General features: G+C 39.7%; 2 protein-coding genes across 3 annotated transcripts in view; one reads left to right on the top strand and one right to left on the bottom strand.

Moving 5' to 3' along the window:
- Positions 1-134: 134 nt before the first annotated feature.
- LOC311060679 (adhesion G-protein coupled receptor F1-like) lies at positions 135-9291 on the top strand. Its single transcript, XM_084078957.1, has 10 exons — positions 135-234; positions 529-587; positions 2211-2338; positions 2545-2720; positions 3772-3945; positions 4301-5689; positions 6252-6293; positions 7300-7368; positions 7460-7535; positions 8410-9291. The coding sequence occupies exons 1-10, from the start codon at positions 160-162 to the stop codon at positions 8472-8474; spliced, it is 2253 nt and encodes a 750-aa protein (XP_083935083.1). The 5' UTR covers positions 135-159; the 3' UTR covers positions 8475-9291.
- A 5969-nt stretch (positions 9292-15260) lies between these two features.
- Positions 15261-19609, bottom strand: part of LOC311060678 (NACHT, LRR and PYD domains-containing protein 3-like) — a 32201-nt gene continuing 27852 nt past the window's right edge. For both annotated transcript variants that reach the window (XM_084078956.1, XM_084078955.1), the window contains exons 9-10: positions 18683-18729; positions 15261-16007 (exon numbers count right to left, since the gene is read on the bottom strand). In XM_084078956.1, coding sequence (XP_083935082.1) covers positions 15418-16007; positions 18683-18729 — 637 coding nt within the window. In that variant the 3' untranslated portion in view covers positions 15261-15417. The remainder of the gene's footprint in view (positions 16008-18682; positions 18730-19609) is intronic.

Genomic DNA, 19609 nt, shown 5'->3' with positions numbered 1-19609 from the left:
CGTAACCGAACGATCTCAGACCCACAGTCCCTCCATATTTGGGATCCAAAGAGAATCCATGACATTATTAGACCCAGTCTTTTCCAGTTTGTATGTGTTTATTGCTGTTTTGTCTCTTGTCTTTCTTTAGTGATGGCATTACCAAAGGCAGTAAGATACATGTTTGCTCTTCTGGTGATCTGCTACCATCTGGTGATAGTGGGAAAGGGAGATTCTCTAAATTTATATTTAGAGGTAAGTGGGCAGTGCTACTTTTTTTCAAGTTTTGCATTGAGTTTTGGATAATTTAACCATTTAAGCGCTATATACATTGTATGATGAATAGCCTATTACAAGCTCACAAAAACCCTATGGGAAAAAGCATGGGAATTTTAACCACCACACACTGTAAACTTGCTTCCGGGTTTTAAAACGGCAAAAACTCTTCATACATTATAACAGAGATTTTATTATGATCATATATTTGAAATCTCTAAGCTCTGCTGCTATTGAATAACTGTAAAATATTCATGATCCTTTCTCAAACAGATTAAAGCTGTTGCCTTAGGAGACAAGGATTTCAAATCAGCAACACTCCTCGGTTTCAGGTATCAAAGTTTCAATCTTTTTTCATTGTCATTGTCTAGGTATGTTTGCACATACGAGAAATGTATCTTGATGCATAATATTTAAATTACTTACATTTATAACTATTTACTCAAAATATAAAGATAAGGAAAACAAATCCTGCCACCTTTGGTTTTGTGAAAGTTTCGGATCACGGTTCACATGGAATCCAGGCTGCTGTAAGGAATTGTGCCGGTTAGATTTGCACAGTCACAACTCACAACTGTGATTCAGAAAACAGAGAAGGGGGAATAAAGTCTCTATTTATCCTTGAAAGGAGGAGTTTGTCCATGTTGTTGTACGGTGAGTACACATTTGACAGGAATGTCCCTGGTAGGCATTCACAGACTTCTCTGTGAAGTCAAGATAGGGCCATGGCTCGCTTTCATCTGCACTAATTGCCTGGTTCGGGTGACAGGCAGCACATCCTAGACCAGAAAGACCATTACATCCAAGGAAAATTGGAAACATCAATTTCATTCATTCATTATTTGTGTTATGTTAACATTTACTCTCCTTTGAACGTAATCCTTGTGGGTCACAAAGAAATCCTCACCATGACTGCCTGCTTAACTCTTTCACTGCCACTCTTTCAAATCCAGACTTATTTCTGGCTGCGTTTGCCCACTGCCAGTGATTTTTCGCTTTTTGAAGTACTCACAGAATATTTATCTCCAGTATGATCGATCCCCTGATGGTTGCTAATCACAGAGGGTTTCACTGTGCATCCGGGAAAGAAAAAAAAATGTCATCGCGACCTCCCGTTCGATTTTATACACCTTAGAAAATAGCTTGTCTCGGCCAAAAATGCATAGTAAAAAAAAAAGTACACAGGAGCCGAGATACAGGATTTTTAAGTAATAAGTTAACCAAGAAGTGAATGGAGCAGCAAATCTTCGGATCACGATATCTTGGGTTCTGTGTGAGATTTATTTTATTTTATTTTATTTTATTTTATTGCGTTTTACGTCAGTGGCAGTATTGGTAATCGGTTAAAAAAAAAAAAAAAAACGTCAGTGGCAGTGCTGTCTTCTGATACCAAGATGTGGATGTAGTAGAATAAATCCAATGTTAACGTGTTAGTTTTTATCCATTGAACCACTCGGTTATTTCTAAGAAGATTCCCATTAAACCTTATGGAAGGTTTTTGCAGTGCTTGATTCTTAACAATGTAGTTATTTGAGCCTTCATGTCATCTCATAAACCTGCTCCTTTATGTAGGAAAAATATTTGCATGACATTTTTTTTCCTTTCGTTTTTTGTTCACTAGTCCTAAAAACAGATTATGTTATTAAATAAAATCATTATTGTCCTTGACCTTTTTTGTTGTTGGGCTCAAGAATACAATTTTGATCTTTATTGTCTTGGACTTTAAGAATAGAATAGAATAGAATACAAGCTACTCTCAGACACAATACATACACAGTCAAATGAATAAAACACAAGGGGCCCTATTTTGCTTGTCTTAAATATCAGGTCTTATGACTTAACTTAAGACCTGGAGGCGTGGCCAATGCAGTTTGGCCACTCAAAATAATGAAACAGCATTGGCCATGCCTTTAGGTCTTACAACAACAATATTCTTTAATTCTGTTCTTTCACAGGGAGGGAAGTGGCATTGCATTATATGGTGTGACTGCAACCTCTTTCCAGAACTCAAAACGAACTGCTCTACACGAAAATAATTTCACAAAGATACAAACAGACCATGGATACACAATAATACTTGAAGGTAAAAATGATATACCTTATTTAAACATTTCTAGTTGAAAAATATTAACACAAATAGTCTCTTAAAAAGTTGGTGAGGGGAGGGTCACCAACTCTAAGTCTGTGGCATAACACAGAGACCACTTTCACAAAACTATCAATGAAAACATATCTTGTGTTTTGTGAGTCCAGTGCTGGAGTGAGACAACCTTTTATTTCTTTCCTTAGACTATGTATGTCGTTCAGTAGAGTTTGGTGATGGAAAAGTTGGGGCCGAAGCTAAAGGTTGCAACGATGGTGAAGTGGGAGAGAGGACAGCAGTTTGTAGAGCAGATGGAAACTGGGATCTTATACAAGACACGTGCATCCTGAAAGATATTGACAATCTGATTGATCGGTCTCAGGTAACATCCACAGACTTTTTTTTACTTATTAAGTGTCATGCTATATCACATGACATACTATGACAGCTTCTGATTACCATGAAACTTTGCACGCTTTCTGTTTTGGCCTTTAACTGTTGAACCGTAAGTCAAACAATTCCTCAGATCATGATGCAACTCCCCAGATAGACTCATTTGTGCCAGACTACATTTTCTGCCAATTAGCTTTTTCTTCAAAACACTTTTTGTTACTACTCCTACAGATGTTGTCCAAAACTCACACACATTGGTACACATTGTCTCTGGAGTCACCTTTCTAGCTTGACCTATTTTCCAACAAAGTAGTTCACGTTCTTACAGATGTCTATTGTAAAAACCAGGTGTTCAAATGATATTATGGTATGTTAACAGCCTGTGCCAAAGTTCCCATACAAAAACACTGAAGCACACTCTTCTTCACTGCCTGGTCACTGCCGCTGATCAGGAGTGCGCTTCCATGTAAATTTAGGCTGTCAAAATACCCTATTTAAACTGTTGTTGCACAGCGGAATATCATTTAACCACCCCACTGTTACTACAGACAGACATCTGTACGAGCCCAAATAGTAAGGCACATTTAAATACCTTTAAATTTCCTTTACAATTTGGAGAAATAGGTCAAAAAATACACCTAATCGCCCAGCACCCCAGTCCTGAATGATAATACTATGTGACTGACATCACGCCTCGCTACAGCAAAGGGTGAGGTCACAGCTGGGGCTACACTTTGGTGGCATTGACAATTGTTCCTGAGATACGATGATTATGCATTCTAAACCTTGACCTGGATTGTAACCATGACCTTTTCAACCCAAAATATAATAATCTTGTTAGGGCAGCTTACTGATCATTCTCACAAAGTTTCATAATAATCTACCAAACCGTTTGAGTTTCTTTGTTCAGAGACAGACACGGATACATAAAAAGGAATGATTACAATACCCTGCCACACACCACTGCAGGCAGGTTAACTCTATAGCTGATCTCATGATGACCATTCAGATTTCTATGACAAAGTGCTTTTATATCTCAGGATCTACAGTCTCTGACCGAGGAAGAAGTTTCAGACTTTCTGGGAGAGTTAAGCTCAGTCACTGAAAACAACACTGCGGAAGTGGTTAAATCACCTGCCAACATTGGTGCCATTGTTGGCATACTGAATAGTGTGGCAAATACAAATATATCGCTAAATAAAGCACTAATGACGGTAGGCAACTATTATACAGCATTATTTGTTTATTTTGTGTCAAAGTTAAATTATTGTTGCATTTTAAATATTTGAAAAGTATATCGAAAAATAGTCCCTGGAGAGCAGATTTATTTACAAACTAAATTCAAACATTCATAACTTGGTAACTGCACATACTCCACATTTGGCCATTGCTGATTTGATTATTCAGGTAAGTTCAGTAATGTTTTAATAATTGGACAAAATGTAAACCAATTCTAGTCTTTAATTCTAGTTATACACAGTTTTTGTATTTCTGACTGAGGAATACCAACTAGAAATACATCTTCAAAACAACATTTTGTACATATTTGTTTTTCTCCTTATTTTGTAGGATATCCTGAAAACTGTAGATATCCTCATATCTGATGCAACAAGGGATTCATGGAAGGTTTTAAATGACGACGCCACTGAAAGCAAAGCCTCAGATAGAAGAAATGCTACTGCTGAACCTCAAAGTGGCTCAAACTTACTGAATGCTATTGAAACAATATCCGGTAACCTGACCAGTGACTCTTTTGTAATTGAAAGATCGCTCATTACCTTGAACAAAACCACATTCACAGACACCTACAACAATGATCTGAATTCATCTGTTGAGATAGACATACCAGTATCTAACATTCCTCCCAGTGCAATCACCACTGTGATATTTGTCTCAATGCATAATGTCCTTCCCGCGAGAAACACCACCAACAACGACACAAATTCCACTGTCATCAGTGGAAATGTGGTTCTAGTCAAGACTAACGGCACTATCAACAATGTATCATTCACCTTTGATATATTTAATGAGACTCTGGGAAACCCTCAGTGCGTCTTCTGGAACTTTAGTCTCTTCAGTGGTCTTGGCGCATGGGACAGTGAGGGATGTGTGTTGGTGAGTCATGCTAATGGAACTGTGACCTGCAACTGCAACCATCTCACCTCCTTCTCTATCCTCATGTCGCCCTTTATTCCGTTTGACAAGGAATTTCGAGACATTCTGGACTACATAACCTACATTGGAGTGGGCATATCCATGTTTTGCTTGGTCATATGTCTCATCATTGAAAAAGTCATCTGGAGAAAAATTAGAAGGAACGTCACCTCCTACTTGCGACATGTGTCCATCGTCAACATTTCCGTGTCGCTCCTGATTGCAGACATTTGGTTTATTATTGGAGGAGCCATTTCAGACCCAGAGACAGACAGCGTACGAGCATGCAATGCGGCAACTTTATTTATCCATTTTTTCTACCTGGCTCTGTTCTTTTGGATGCTGGCATCAGCTTTGCTGTTGCTATATCGCACAGTATGCGTCACGGGGAATTTGTCCAAAAAAAGCATGCTAGCTATTGCTTTCTCTCTAGGCTACGGAGCACCTCTCATCATCACCATTATAACCATAGCCGTAACTGCACCCGATAAGAATTATATCCGAAGAAACGTGGTCTGCTGGCTGAACTGGGACCCCTCCAAGGCTCTGTTGGCGTTTGTCATCCCTGCCCTCATGGTAGTGGCCACAAACCTCTTGATCCTCATTGTGGTGATATACAAAATGTTCATAAGCAGAACAGTTACAGTAGGAGAATCGTCGTGGCATATCCTGGTGACCATCGCTAGAAGTTTGCTTGTGCTAACGCCTTTTTTCGGAACTACTTGGGGTCTGGGAATAGGAACCATGGTCTCTCCACACGACAAAGGAATCCATATTGTGTTTGCAATCTTTAATTCACTACAGGTATTTGACACAGAGCAGTTAATGTTATGGAGTAATGTACAACTTATGAATATGGAGTACATTCAAGTTCATGGTATGAATAACACCATGAGGAATGTTCTTTAACAGGGTGTAACACTTTACCTGACAGCGTTCAATATTACAGTACCTGTGTTTTAAGGACAGTTTTGTGTTTGTATTATTTTTTTTAATTATTATTTCTATTAATTCTAACCTCTCAAATATATACTCAGGCACAGGTGTTTATTTATACTGCAGTATATTACTCTGCAAATACATAATTATGATATTTTATTATATGTCAGGGGTGCAGTACGTTAGTCCGACAGCGCATTCCTCCGACAGTGCAGCGCTCCGACGTTTCAATACTAAACCCGAACCAAACCCGCACCCTAACCCTAACCGCACGCGGATGCCACATAGTCGGAGAAATGGGATGTCGGATTATCGTACAGCTGCCATATGTCAGTACACATGGTAACGGCGGCATGACGCTATTAGAAAGTAAAGTGTTACACAGTTAATCCTGCATTTTAACTGATCTCAATGTATCTTTACAAAGGGATGCTTCATATTGGTGTTTGGAACACTGCTGGACAAAAAGGTGAGTACTGTGTATGGAACATTGCAATGAATGGCTTTCTGAAAGCCTTTACACTACATATTTTTACCACATGCAGCCTTTATTTTGCCCGTGGAAGAGGGTGATAACAGAACCACAAGGGTATAAGTACTGGTGTGACTATTTCTGTACCTAACAATTTTGATTATTGGGGTCAAAAGATTCGATTCAAAATCTCAATTGAAAATAGATAGAAGTGCCTTAAGGTATTTCTTTTTTTTTCACAATATGCACTGGCAGCACACAGACTTCCTCAGCGTGATGAGATCATTGCATGCGTTTGCTTGCTGCTTGTGTCGATTTAAAAGTACCTGAAAGACACTTCCGTGCTGGCATTCTTCTGTTTTAGCTCATCTGTACAATCTAAAGCAGTGGTTCTCAAAGTAGGGACTGGGGGCCCCCAGGGGTCCTTGAGGGGGTTCCATGTGTGTCCCCAGCAAACTTTGTTAATATAGCATAAAAACCACCAGTTTAGCCACTTCAACCCTACTATATACTGCACATTGAATAGCAGATTTACAAGCTCATTGCATGCGTTTGTGTGCTGGAGTGAGTTTGTATATCTGCTATTTTCAAAGAAATCTTGAAAAATAGTGAAACATTTTGAACATTTGTGAAATATTTTAACAACACAAATCATGTATGGTGGTCCCTGTCACCAAATACTTTCAGGTGGGGATCCGCGGGCACATACATATTCATTTGGGGGTCCTTGACATTGAAAAAGTTAGAGAACCACTTATCTCAACTTAAAGTACATTGTGAATGCTCAACTGGCACAGCGAGCATCCTAAGGAGCTCACCATGTCAATCTTGGCTTCCAAACACGGCTGTTGTGGAGGCTTTGGTCAAATAAAATAAATAAATTGTCACCCGGCATTGAATATTGCCCTCGTTACTTTAGGCGGCGAGGAGAATGATAACCTCTATTTATTTCAGGGCTTTAGATGTATTAATTTCTGATCTCACTTTTCTGATTGTATTTCAGATTCAAAAAGATGTTTTTGGTTGTGGTTGTGGTTCTGGTTCTGTTTCTGGTTCTGGTTCAACAACAAGGGTAAGAGTTGTTTTGTCTTTGAATCGCTATACTGTGGTGAACAGTGCATCAGTCACATCTCAAATATCTGTATATTTGGTTTTCCTTTCAGAGCATCCCAGAAACATTATCAACGAGACCGGGCCGCTTCTGGAATTTGCGCTTCTGGAATTTGAGAAGAGGACAAGGTATGATAAATTGCCTAGAGGGTGGGTGGGCGGGGCGGACAGACGTTGGACGTCAAAAACGTAACATGCAGACTTGCAAGGTGCAACGTTGGTCCGATCCGCACCAAACTTGGCACAAACACTGGTCCACATGTGACCCTCAGGGGCCACGTTAGGGCCCGGGGGCCACAGGCACAGTGTTGGTCCAATTTGCAGCAAACGTAGCAAAAACACTGTACAGGGGTCTGCCATGACAATAGTCGCACCAGGGGTCACGTCATGGTCCCCCAGGGGCCACAGTCAGGCACACCGTACTGCTCCAATCATCACCAATCCCAAATGCTGTTCAGGGATCTGCCATGACATGACAAAAAAAACTAAATTGCACACATACTGTATAGGGCACCACAGCAGTGTTACAGCTGTTTGTAATAATCCTGTGACCATTGCTGTGTAATATAGGGCTGGATTTGAAGGCTGTGTACCAGCCTGAAAATCTAGTCCATTATAATCACTTACTTCTGAAAGGTGATTGAAACTGACTTTTCTACTCCTGGCACATGTCAGTGTGAGGAAAATTGGCACTTCAACTGAAAGATTGCATTTTTAATTCCTCGTTCACGTCAACGGGCATTGGGTGTAAGTGCAGACAGAAAATAGCAACAATGCTAACAATGATTCAGTCATTTGGGTTTTATGGTTTCTGAAGGACAAAATGTAGAAAACATTTCCTGCATTTAACAAGAATCTAGTGAAGAAAATGGAACAAAATGAGCTAGTGTCTGGCTCGGCTTATGTCTGGTACAGGATATCTTTTAAGATGTTATCTTCCCTCATGCATCACTTGTTCCATTGCTGTACTGAACATGTCATGTTCTCCTCTCTTTTATATCAGATGTTCACAACGTGACTTCAGGTGAAACATCTACTGGTGCATCCGAGTCCTTTGCCAGCAGTTAACACCATAGCAGGCGATCAACATAATTACCAAACAAGCCAGATGGCTCAGGAGTCACAGAGAACAATAATTTCTCAGTCTTTCACCGTGTCTGGCATTAAGTGTGTATCTGGTTGGAGAGAGTTTTGGTTAAAAATCCATTCGGAAGGGGAATAATATCAGAATTTTATGACCTGTTAATGTCATTCTCTCCGGAATCCTCTGAGCATAGGTTTAATGCCTGGAGAGCAGATTTACAGGAGGACCTAACAGTGGAGCAGTGGAGTACAGCTTGTAAACTGGCTCAATCCCAGACTGGGAATACACGCCTAAAACTTCTTCAATACAATTGGCTTTTGAGAGTGTACATCACACCTGTGAAGCTTAATAAGTTTAATAGCGATATTCCGGACTTATGCACCAGATGCGGTGAAGATAGAGGCACATTGTTCCACTGTTTATGGTCATGCCCAAGATTGATGGACTTTTGGAGGGAGATTGGGCAGGAAATACAAAGGATACTTTTAATTAACATTGTACCAGAACCTAAGTTCTTTCTGCTAGGCCTCTATCCAGTTGGACACAGAATAAGGCGCAATGAGAGGATATTCATAGATATTTGTCTTTTACAAGCCAAAAGAGTAATTGCATTGACCTGGAAGAGGCCGGATAGACCAAGCATTGCACAGTGGTTCAGGGAACTGTCTTTATGCCTACCCCTAGAAGAAAATCACATATATACTTAAGGACAAACAAGAGATGTTTCAGGAGGTGTGGGGTCGTTTTATACAGTATATGGAAACCAATAATCTGCCACATTTAATGGAAGAATCTGGAGAGTGCTGATGTCAATGTATGTTTTTCTTTTGTTTTTGTTTTTTCATTGATTGTCTTGTATGTTTTATTGTAATTGTCCTTTTTGTTTTCTGTTGTGTTTGTAATATAATGTTGATGAAAAGATATATAATAAAATATTGTGAAAAGAAAGGAAAAATAAATAAACATATTGTTGAAAAAAGTTTGTATCTGGTGCATTGTCTGCAAAAAATGATTAGTAGTGCTCATATATATACAATCTGTGTGTGTGTGTGTGTGTGTGTGTGTGTGTGTGTGTTTCTTCTGCGCTCTGCCAGTAGGCCAAATCAGTACCAACACACATTTTCTTCCCCAAAAACATAATGTTTTATATTTTTCTTGAAATATTTAACTTAAATGTTATAATAGAAGTTATTGGGGCTCAGATTGGGCTGAAACTGAGCCCAAATCTGAAAATGACATCAATATGATGTCATTGATGTGCCAGATATCATTATAAAAGCATCTTCATTGTCAGCTGTACAAGGTAGTTTTTTCTACAACAAATTGCCTCGTCCTGGGGACTGTCAGTCGTCTATGACGATGATGGCTCCAAATTTGGTTAAGGTTTCAGCATGATCAAGGGCCTTTTTACTTCCATTATAAAAGTAAAGTTACATAAAACATGTTGAAAGGATAAAACATGTTTAAAGAAAATAATGGATGTACTTCTGTAGTCTACTGGCAGCGTACATACAAAGTTTGCATCCAACTGTTTCCATCCAACTGTTTGTGTGTCCATATTAGCACTGGACACAGGCACACGTACAGACCCTGTTGTGATAGACAGCTTCTTGCAGGCAAAGATAGACAGCTTCTACACTGCAGGCAAAGACAACTGAGTTACTGTCTGTTTAAAGGTAGGATGTTCCAAAAAGCAAATACGGTGAGCACGTTTACATCAGCGTTACTAAGTAAGTTGTATTTCCAGAGAGAGAAAGAAAGAGAGTCATGTCATTTAATAATTATTCCTTGCATTTACTCATCCTAACTCGTAGGATGTAAATACAGTCTTTGTATTTTATTTTATTTCACTTTGTTTTTTGCTGCAGAAATTGCAGCACTAAAAATGTATATTAATAAGATGCAAAATGGGTTTGTTTTAGTTTAATTTGCCTATCAAATCCCTTACTGAAAGGAAAATCACAGTGGCAAATTTAGACTTAGACAGGGCCATCAGCTAAATCTAATATTAAGCCAACTCGATTGTGTCGGACAGTGGACGCCTCAGCAGTGAATTGTCGGTTGCTGAGAGACTCATTGTGAATTAAATTTAGACCAAACTGTCATCTAAGTCACTGCAGAACGTCACTGCAGAAAACGTCACTGCAAAGATTGAGGGTCATTAACCACTTTCACCCTGATGTCCCTACTTTGGGGTCTTCATACAGTAGTAGGTGTATTTTTCATGTATGTCCATGTTCAGTGCGGAAAGGTCTAGCTTAGTTAGAGTTAGCCAGCTTTGTCCCCCTGGATGACTAAATATAAACAAATAGTGGTAATCATAGAAAAACAAGTTACCTTTAGGACTGTATATAGGCCACATTTTATTATGAAATGGTTCCTTAAAACAGAAAATGGTTTAGAGCACATGAGTGCCATTAGACGCAAGGACGTCAAAACTCCAACTGCTAGGCCTTTTATGGAAGCTGGTCTGTGACAGATAGTTATTGAACAAGTTAGGAAATCTCGAAGAGGTGGTGATTTGGACTCTAGACTCCTTCCGAGTGAAAGCAGATGGATATTTCATTCAACCCTGGAGGCATGAATGAGGACCTCTCCCTCCAGCGCTTCCTATAGTAATCCCTTTTCCATTTAATGGTTAGATTATTTTGTGATATCTATATAGGATAGGAATTGTTTTTTGATTCATGATAATCTTTACATTTTGAGCTGTACAGAATTGGACATGGGATAAAGTGTTTTGTTCTACTATACTAAATGGATTTTCTAAATTGAGAGATATTTCATTTGTAAAGCATGTTAAACAAGAACTTTCTACAACCATGTATTTTTGTATTGCATTGTGGTCAGTCACTGTGGTATGTAAGAGTTCATTTCTTCCTGTTTAGAGCAGCTTTTCTACGTGATGTAATACATAAGAGATGTATTTTCCATGTATTTTGTTGTTTGATGTATATATGTAACTTTGGAGTCTTTGATTTGTATATGAGGTAAAGTTGTATTATTTTCCCTGTAAATGCCATAGTGATGAACTTGCCATGCCATCCCTGATGATTCTGATCATGAGCACCTGGGTTGGTCTATATGAGAAGCATGTCAGTCGTGGTTCATATGGCAATGATGATGGTCACATGACCGAAACGTTTGCTGCACTTAGAGCACTTTGAGTACTTTATTGAGCATGGAAAAATAAAGAGAAATGTAGTCTTGAGTTTTTCTTAAAGTTTTTTCTCGATTTTCCCCCCTGACTTATTGCAGAATTACTACACTTTGATACGTGATGTTTGGATCAGTTTTGACGAAATGCATCAAACAACTTTCTCAAGAAATAGGTTCTTACATCACTATGTCATACACACTGAGATCTGGAGAATAACTCAAAACATCTCTGAATGTATTATTTGAATGGTGTCGAAACTTGGTTAATGAGGTCATACTGTAGAACTCCTCTAGTCTCATCAGCTTTATCATCGTAAAGTAAAAGATACAGTACATACAGTAGTTACATTGCTGGAACATTGCATTCTGTGTTGCTATTAATAGAGTCATGTTAAATAAAAGTGCATTGGTTCACCAAACACTACTAATCCTACTATGTTCACCACACTACTTTAACATTCATCACTGCATACAATTGTCAGTACCTCAAAATTGTATTGTGCATTGTAAGCACTTGTAGTACTTGAGTAAATGTACTTAGTTACTTTGCAGCACCACTGAGCAGCCAATGACTGACAGGCTAGTTTTCACCAGGTGTAATGATTGCTAGAGTGTGAAGAGACATGGGTTGATAGTAATGGTCTTAACTCGAAATATATACATCACAGAGCTTAGATCTTTGGATTAAATGAGAGAGCAGACCTGTGCGAACTTGGTGATGTAAAATAAACATTTGTAGCCACAGTGACACAGTGAAAACACAGGGCATTTCTCCTCTCTCTCCCCACTAGCAAAACCCATTGGAAATGCATTGGGTGCTTAAACTTAATTATTTAAAAAACTACAAATTATTTAAAAAGGAAAAGTACAAGCACACATGTACACAGTAAGCTGGATTTGTTTACAGTTTGAATGGAGTTTCTAAGTGAAAGTATGTAAGAGTAGTGTCATACTTTTCGGAGAGAAATAAAGTGACAACAGCTATAGTGTGCTTGCTCAGCTTAGCGAGCCCACAACTAGAAAAAGTGCTCCTCGGAGCACAGGTCCCCGCCAGACCAGCAATGTTTGGAATTCAGTCATATAGAGGTGAGTGGAATCACTGTGTTCATGATTTGAGGCGTTTTGTTCAAAACAAGCCACTCCAGCAAACTTTAGATGTCAATCTTAGCCAATCCGGATGGAATATGAAAGATCGACAGATCCGCGTTGATCAGATGACAATAGAAATAATGTGTACCGATTTGAGTGATGTTTGGACAAAATCTGTAATATAAAAAAAATGTTTTTACAACATCAGCCTCCTGGGTGGCGCTATAAAAGGCTGATGTGAAAAATTAGGTATTACCTTAGCCTCTTGGGTGTGTGCGTGGAAAGTTTCACGCCGATCGGTCTAGTTGTAGGTAAAAACGCGAATTGGCCTGTCATAGCGACACCAGGAAGCTGAGTTTGTGTCCGATTTTGCCATTTTGCCATCCTGATTGGCTAAGATTGACTTCCAAAGTTTGCAGGAGTGGTCCGTTTTGACCAAAATGCCTCAAATCATGAACGCAGTGTGCGATTGACGTGAAACTTTGCACGTACATTCCCACTAAGCCGATGAAGAAATGCCACCCTACATTTTTCAAATCAGCCATGTGGTTGTTCTGTCCTCTAATGGCAAGTGTTACCCGACCCATGCACCTACTGGCCATTCAATTTATTTTATACAACAGGTGTTGTATTGTCCTGATTTTTCATATTCCATCAGGATTGGCTAAGATTGACTAGTCTAAATCTAAAGTTTGCTGGAGTGGCTTGTTTTGAACAAAATGCCTCAAATCATGAACACAGTGATTCCACTCACCTCTATATGACTGAATTCCAAACATTGCTGGCCTGGCGGGGACCTGTGCTCCGAGGAGCACTTTTTCTAGTTCCTAAATGTACTCTGACAAAGTACCCATTCAGATATTTTAGATACAGAACATGTACAGTATGTATGTTGGTTTAGAGACTGTGCTCATTGTGTTTTGACAATTGTATGCAGTGCTGAATGTGAAAGCAGTGTGGTGAACATAGTAGGATTCTAAGTGTTTGGTGAACCAATGCACTTTTATTTATCATGACTCTATTAATAGCAACACAGAATGCAATGTTCCAGCAATGTAACTACTGTATGTACTGTGTAACGGTCAGATATTATATATTTGACTGATACTATTTTTTAAATCACGGGTTGTGAATGATCTCTACAGATACAATTGATTAGGCTGGAAACAGTGCACTTCAATAAATAAACAGCAAATAAACACAGCCAGAAATAAAGCACGAAAGTTTGTGGTCAAGTTTAACCCTTTTTAACAATCTATATTTTAGGCGTTAGATTAGATTAGATTAAATTATATTAGTCATTATAGGCGGAAAGTTTCCCAAAACATTTTCCAAAGATAAAAAAAAAAGTGAAAGTGAAAATAGCAGATCTACAATCTCACCTTCTCAATATAGGAGGCGTGTCTGATCAGATGAATATCAAAAATCTAATTATTGAATCAAGCAGCCAAAGCCTGAGTAGATGTTGAAATGATCCCAGAATGGTTTTAAATTGAAACATCCCTTTAAGTTACAATAATAATAATAATAATAATAATAATAATAATGGTAATGGTAATGGTAATGTTAATGGTAATAATGATAATGATAATAATAATAATATGAGTAGCCTACTTCTTACACAACAATAAAAAGTTGTTACAAATTTAACACAATAAAGACAAAGCAAAGATTAATAGAAAAGGATTGCATTTTATTTGTTAATAAACAAAAACATTTCTGGATTGCTTGAACACATTACTCCAAACAGAAGTGTCTTTTACTACAGGGGTTCTCAAAGTGGGTTCCCAGGGGTCCTTGAGGGGGTTGCAGGGGGTCCCCAGCAAAACGGTAGTTGTGAACCAAATGGACCCTTACGGGTCTCTAACTCTGAGAGTATACAAATGGAACCAAATGGATCCTTACAGGTCTTGGTCTTGAATGGGGGTCTGATGGCCTAATGGTCGTCGTTGAAATGTTGTAAAAAGTTTGAGAACCACAGTTTTACCAAACAGTTAAAACACTGTCCTAAAACTAAACACTTTTCATTTACAAAATGCACTGAGCTGTTCAAAAAAATATGCATAAAAAACATACTTTGTTTAACTTCAATTCAAATTACATTATGGTCCAAAATTCTAATTAATTAAGAAAGAAAAGCTGAATATAGTGAAAACTGCAGATTTACAACGTGTCACATCACAACATGTTGTGAGCTTGTAGATCTTTTGCCCCCCCTCTTCTTCTTCTTCTTTGAAATACTAAAAATAATAATATCAATCATTACATCAATAAACAGTGAAGAGCCTCTGTGTGTGTGTGTGTGTGTGTGTGTGTGTGTGTGTGTGTGTGTGTGTGTGTGTGTGTGTGTGTGTGTGTGTGTGTGAGAGAGAGAGTGTGCATGCTTGCATGCATGTGTTTGTGCGGGGGTGCGTGCATGTGTTTGTGTGTGCGTGTATTTTTTGTGTGGATGCATGCGAGCGTGCATGCATGTGCTTATTTGTGTGTTTGTGCGCAAGCATGCAAACAAACAAATGCACACATACACACGCACGTACACAAGCAGGCATATGCACACGCACGGACACACACACACACACACACACACACACACACACACACACACACACACACACACACACACACACACACACACACACACACACACACACACGCAGAGAGAGGACGCACAACCCCATTCTATTCTATTACAGTCTCCCTCATCCTATTTCTGACACACAGAGACACTGAGGAGTCAACCCTCCAGCACCTGAACCCAGCATAAAGAGGTTCAGTGAATGTGGACTGGAAGGTGTACAGGTGTATCCGTGTGTCAGAGGATACTGTGTAGAAGGACACAGTGCCAGCAGGGTAGTCTACATACACTGATACTCTGTTAGAACCATTCGGACGGACCGGGAGGACAGTTTTCTTATTATTGTGATGCACAGTGTAACTGTTCCTAACACCATCACATCCCAGACTCCAGGACTTGTCATTGTGTCCAAACCAACTGTCATTACCATCACTGTTATCATTACCGATTGTCATTTCCCGTCTGTTGATTCCTTTGTATGTCACTGCTATAGAAACCCCTTCACTCCACTTTACCTCCCAGTAACAGCGTCCAGTCAGACTATCTGTACACATCACCTGGTGCTTGCCCTCAAATCTTTCTGGGTGATCAGGATACTTCTGATCCTCTCCCACACGTGTCACCTTCCTGTTGTTCTTAGACAGAGAGAGGTCCCTGTGTGCTGTGTTTGGATCCAGTGTGAGTTTACACACATCTGATGGGAAGAACAACATACAATACAGCAACAGTTTACAAGTACACATAATAATAATAATGATTATAAAAGGTATTGTTATTATTAATACAAATATTAATAATAATACGTGTGTGTGTGTGTGTGTGTGTGTGTGTGTGTGTGTGTGTGTGTGTGTGTGTGTGTGTGTGTGTGTGTGTGTGTGTGTGTTTGCAGGCGATAATTACAATCTTCTCTTTGAAGATGGCAGAAATTGTGATCTACAAGCTCACAACGCCTTGCAAAGCGAGGGGTTGTGAGCTTGTAGATCCGCTATTTCCACAATATTTATCTGTGGAACCAAGTCAAACTAAATGTAATGCCTCAGCTCCTACAATAACTAGTGCCTGTCAGCGTGGGGTCCCCAGTTCAAATATGATATTTTTGGGGGGTCCCCAGTTCAAATATGATATTTTTGGGGGTCGCGGGATGAAAAGATTGAGAACCACTGGTTTAACCCATTAAGACCTGGGGTTGATTCTAAAAATGTCTTCTAAATCCTAAAGAGCTTTCTGAATTAAAAGTAGGCTACTACTTGACCATACCCGTCGGGGGATATGAGCATGGTCCGCTTGTTTCACGGATGTGGCAACACCGGCGCTTGTTTCACGCACATGATTTGGCAACCCGGGAGCCAGCGAACACAGAAACGCTAATAAACAGCTGACATTTGGGGAAAGCGAAAAACAGGCTTCGGTGTTCCGTGCACATGGTAATGGTCAATGGATGTGTGCAAATGCATATCAATTGCTCCAGCCACTGAGGAGAACCGGGAAGAAGAGATTTTGGGCACAGACAGACGCATACACAGACGCACAGACAGTGCTTTGTAGAATTATAGGATGATGTTGCTCTGTCGTTGTTGTCGGGCAGAAACGTCTTATCTCCATATTTTAACTTTTTGTGTTTTTTCGTAAATTAACGCCCTACTTCATACTGCAGTGTCGCACAAAAGTATTAAAAAAGCAGGTTTCGAGCTTGTAGATCTGCTATTTTTGTTATTTAAATCCTGAAAAGTAACAGTTTTGGACATACAAGGTTTCAACCCAACAGAGACGATATATAGCTAAAATCTAAAATGACAGATGCTTTCCTGATTTTAATGGGTTAAAACAGAACGCAGCTCAATAACGTTACTCGCTGGTTTTAAAGACACGTGGGATTGATGTTACAACTGTGTCATGCATGTCAAGGTCTTTTCAAGTGACAGGTGTATCGTTAGCCTCATAGCATCATTGCTAGGCACGTAACGATTTATTATCAATCCATTAAAATCGATACAAACTGCTGACAATTTGAATGGATTTAATAAAAAATGTATCGCGATGCAAACAAAAAAGAAAATGCAGGATATTTTCAAGAGAATTGATAAAAAAAGTGTTCAGTCATTTGCTACTGTATTGAAAAGAGGATAAGAGGAAACACAGTATTGTAACAAAAATAATAAAAGAAGAAAATACTGGATTTGTGTAAGAGAAATAATAAAAAGAATACATTTGTGTTTAAAACATTTTGAAAAAAGTTATACTTGCAGATCTACAAGCTCACAATGCGCCGTGACGCGTTGTGAGCTCCCTCTCCCTCTGCATTTATTTTCACTGTCTACCCAGACAAATATTTCACCTCACATGACAGTAAAAAAACATCCTCCAGTGTTTTGGTTTGAGTGGTAACAGATGGACTGTAATGCCCACAGGTGACAGCTAGAGGGCACACCATGCCCATGACAGAGAGCTATAAGGTGACTTGATGACATACAATGACACAGTCACTGTCAGTCTGGTGCTTGGAGGTATGTTTTTGTTAATATCACATACTGTATTAGCCTACACATTATGGTTATTGCGAACGCGGAAGGAGGCGCCTCCGCCCAAGTGGAGCTTACTATGAAATCCTGCTCGGCTTGTGTGTGTGTCTGTCTGTGTGCGTACACTGCCTGTGTGCAGCCTCCAGAGTGCGCCAGAGTGCCGAGCAGGGTTTCATACACACACACACACACACACACACACACACACACACACACACACACACACACACACACACACACACACACACACACACACACACACAAAGACGCCTGCGCTACAGTGTGGCCATGAAGAACGACAATGCTCTGATTAAAATTCACACACCTGCAACATATTTCGAGCTGCGTTCGCTTCCAGCGTTCGCGCGTCTTACTTGTTATCATCTTCATTCAGAGTAGGATGTGAATGAGTGAATGTCACATGCTTCTGTGTATATGAGCTGCTCAATCAGTGCTTCTTAAACTTTTTCGTGGACCCCCAAATGTATATATATTTGGCTGCGGACCCCCATTTGAACAGATGATTTGTGTTCAAAATGTAAAATTATTATTAACACTTTCAAGATTTTTTAAAAATGGCAGATGTGCGAGCGGCACAAATTGACGCACTGTGAGCTTGTACATCTATTTTTTTTTTAAATAACCAACGTATAAAATATGGATAAAGTGCTTACAATGATTGTGATGCTGTATTAACACATTTAGCCGGGGACCCCCTGGATCCCCTCAAGGACCCCCTGGATCCCCTCAAGGACCCCTGGGGGTCCCCGGACCCCACTTTGAGAACCAATGATCTAAATAGCTGGATGTGATGCTTTGATTGAATGAATAAAACAGAATAGACACTTACACTTCTTCAAACCTGGTGTCAGCATGATCTCTCCACCATGGTCCACACTGGAGTTGGAGGAGAGACAAAGTCAGGCCTGAATATTCTCTATTATTATACAAACAATGATTGATGATGATTTTACATCATTAAACATCAAACAATACAGAACAGCATCACAGTATGATTGAGAAAATGGTTCCCTACTCTAAACCTAGTAGATCATATAGACATCAGGGGTGTGGGTGAAAGTTCATACTGTCTACTATTCAGTGTACTGGCATGATGGGAATTGAGAATCTATGTGTATTTATGCAAAGCATCTCTGTCTGTGTGAGTTCTGCATATCTTGATGGACTTTAATCTTAGAGTGTTTCACTGAGGACCAGAGGGAGTGATGTTCTGAGTGGGAAGTCGGTTGGATCAGCTGTTTTCACCAGAACCGAAAACCCACATAATCTCTCTGTATCTGTCTGTCTCTCTCATAGAGTTAAAAATAATAGAGAGGGCACCGGATATCCCCTCCCATCCACTTGCATTGAGTTGCCCATACAGCGCATGGGCCGAAATCACCCCTTCTTCCGGGTTGGAAATATGATGAGCGAGGCCTATTTGGGGCTTCTGCGTCACAGAGGTGCACAGCCCCGTGCGCAAGCTTGTACGCAGGCTCGTGAGTTGAGCCCATTGGTCGAAACCGTTTTTGCTCGTTCATGTATAGTGGTCCCAGCTGCAGTATGAATGGCCAGCATGTCCAATGCGCTTCAATGCGACCACTGGGTTCTGGGGGCTTGGTCTCTCTATGTCCCTTTTATGCCCATAAATGGAGATCCCTGATGGCATCAATATGACGTCATAGTACTTACATCATAGACTGGCCTCCAAGTGGTTCTGCACTAAGTTACTATGACAACAGGTACAACAGGATTGCATAAGCGAGGGACATGCGTT

The sequence above is a fragment of the Gymnoscopelus microlampas genome (genome assembly GCF_963454915.1).
Source record: "Gymnoscopelus microlampas genome assembly, chromosome: 14".
NCBI lineage: Eukaryota > Metazoa > Chordata > Actinopteri > Myctophiformes > Myctophidae > Gymnoscopelus > Gymnoscopelus microlampas.
This window is presented reverse-complemented; position numbering and strand designations above follow the sequence as displayed.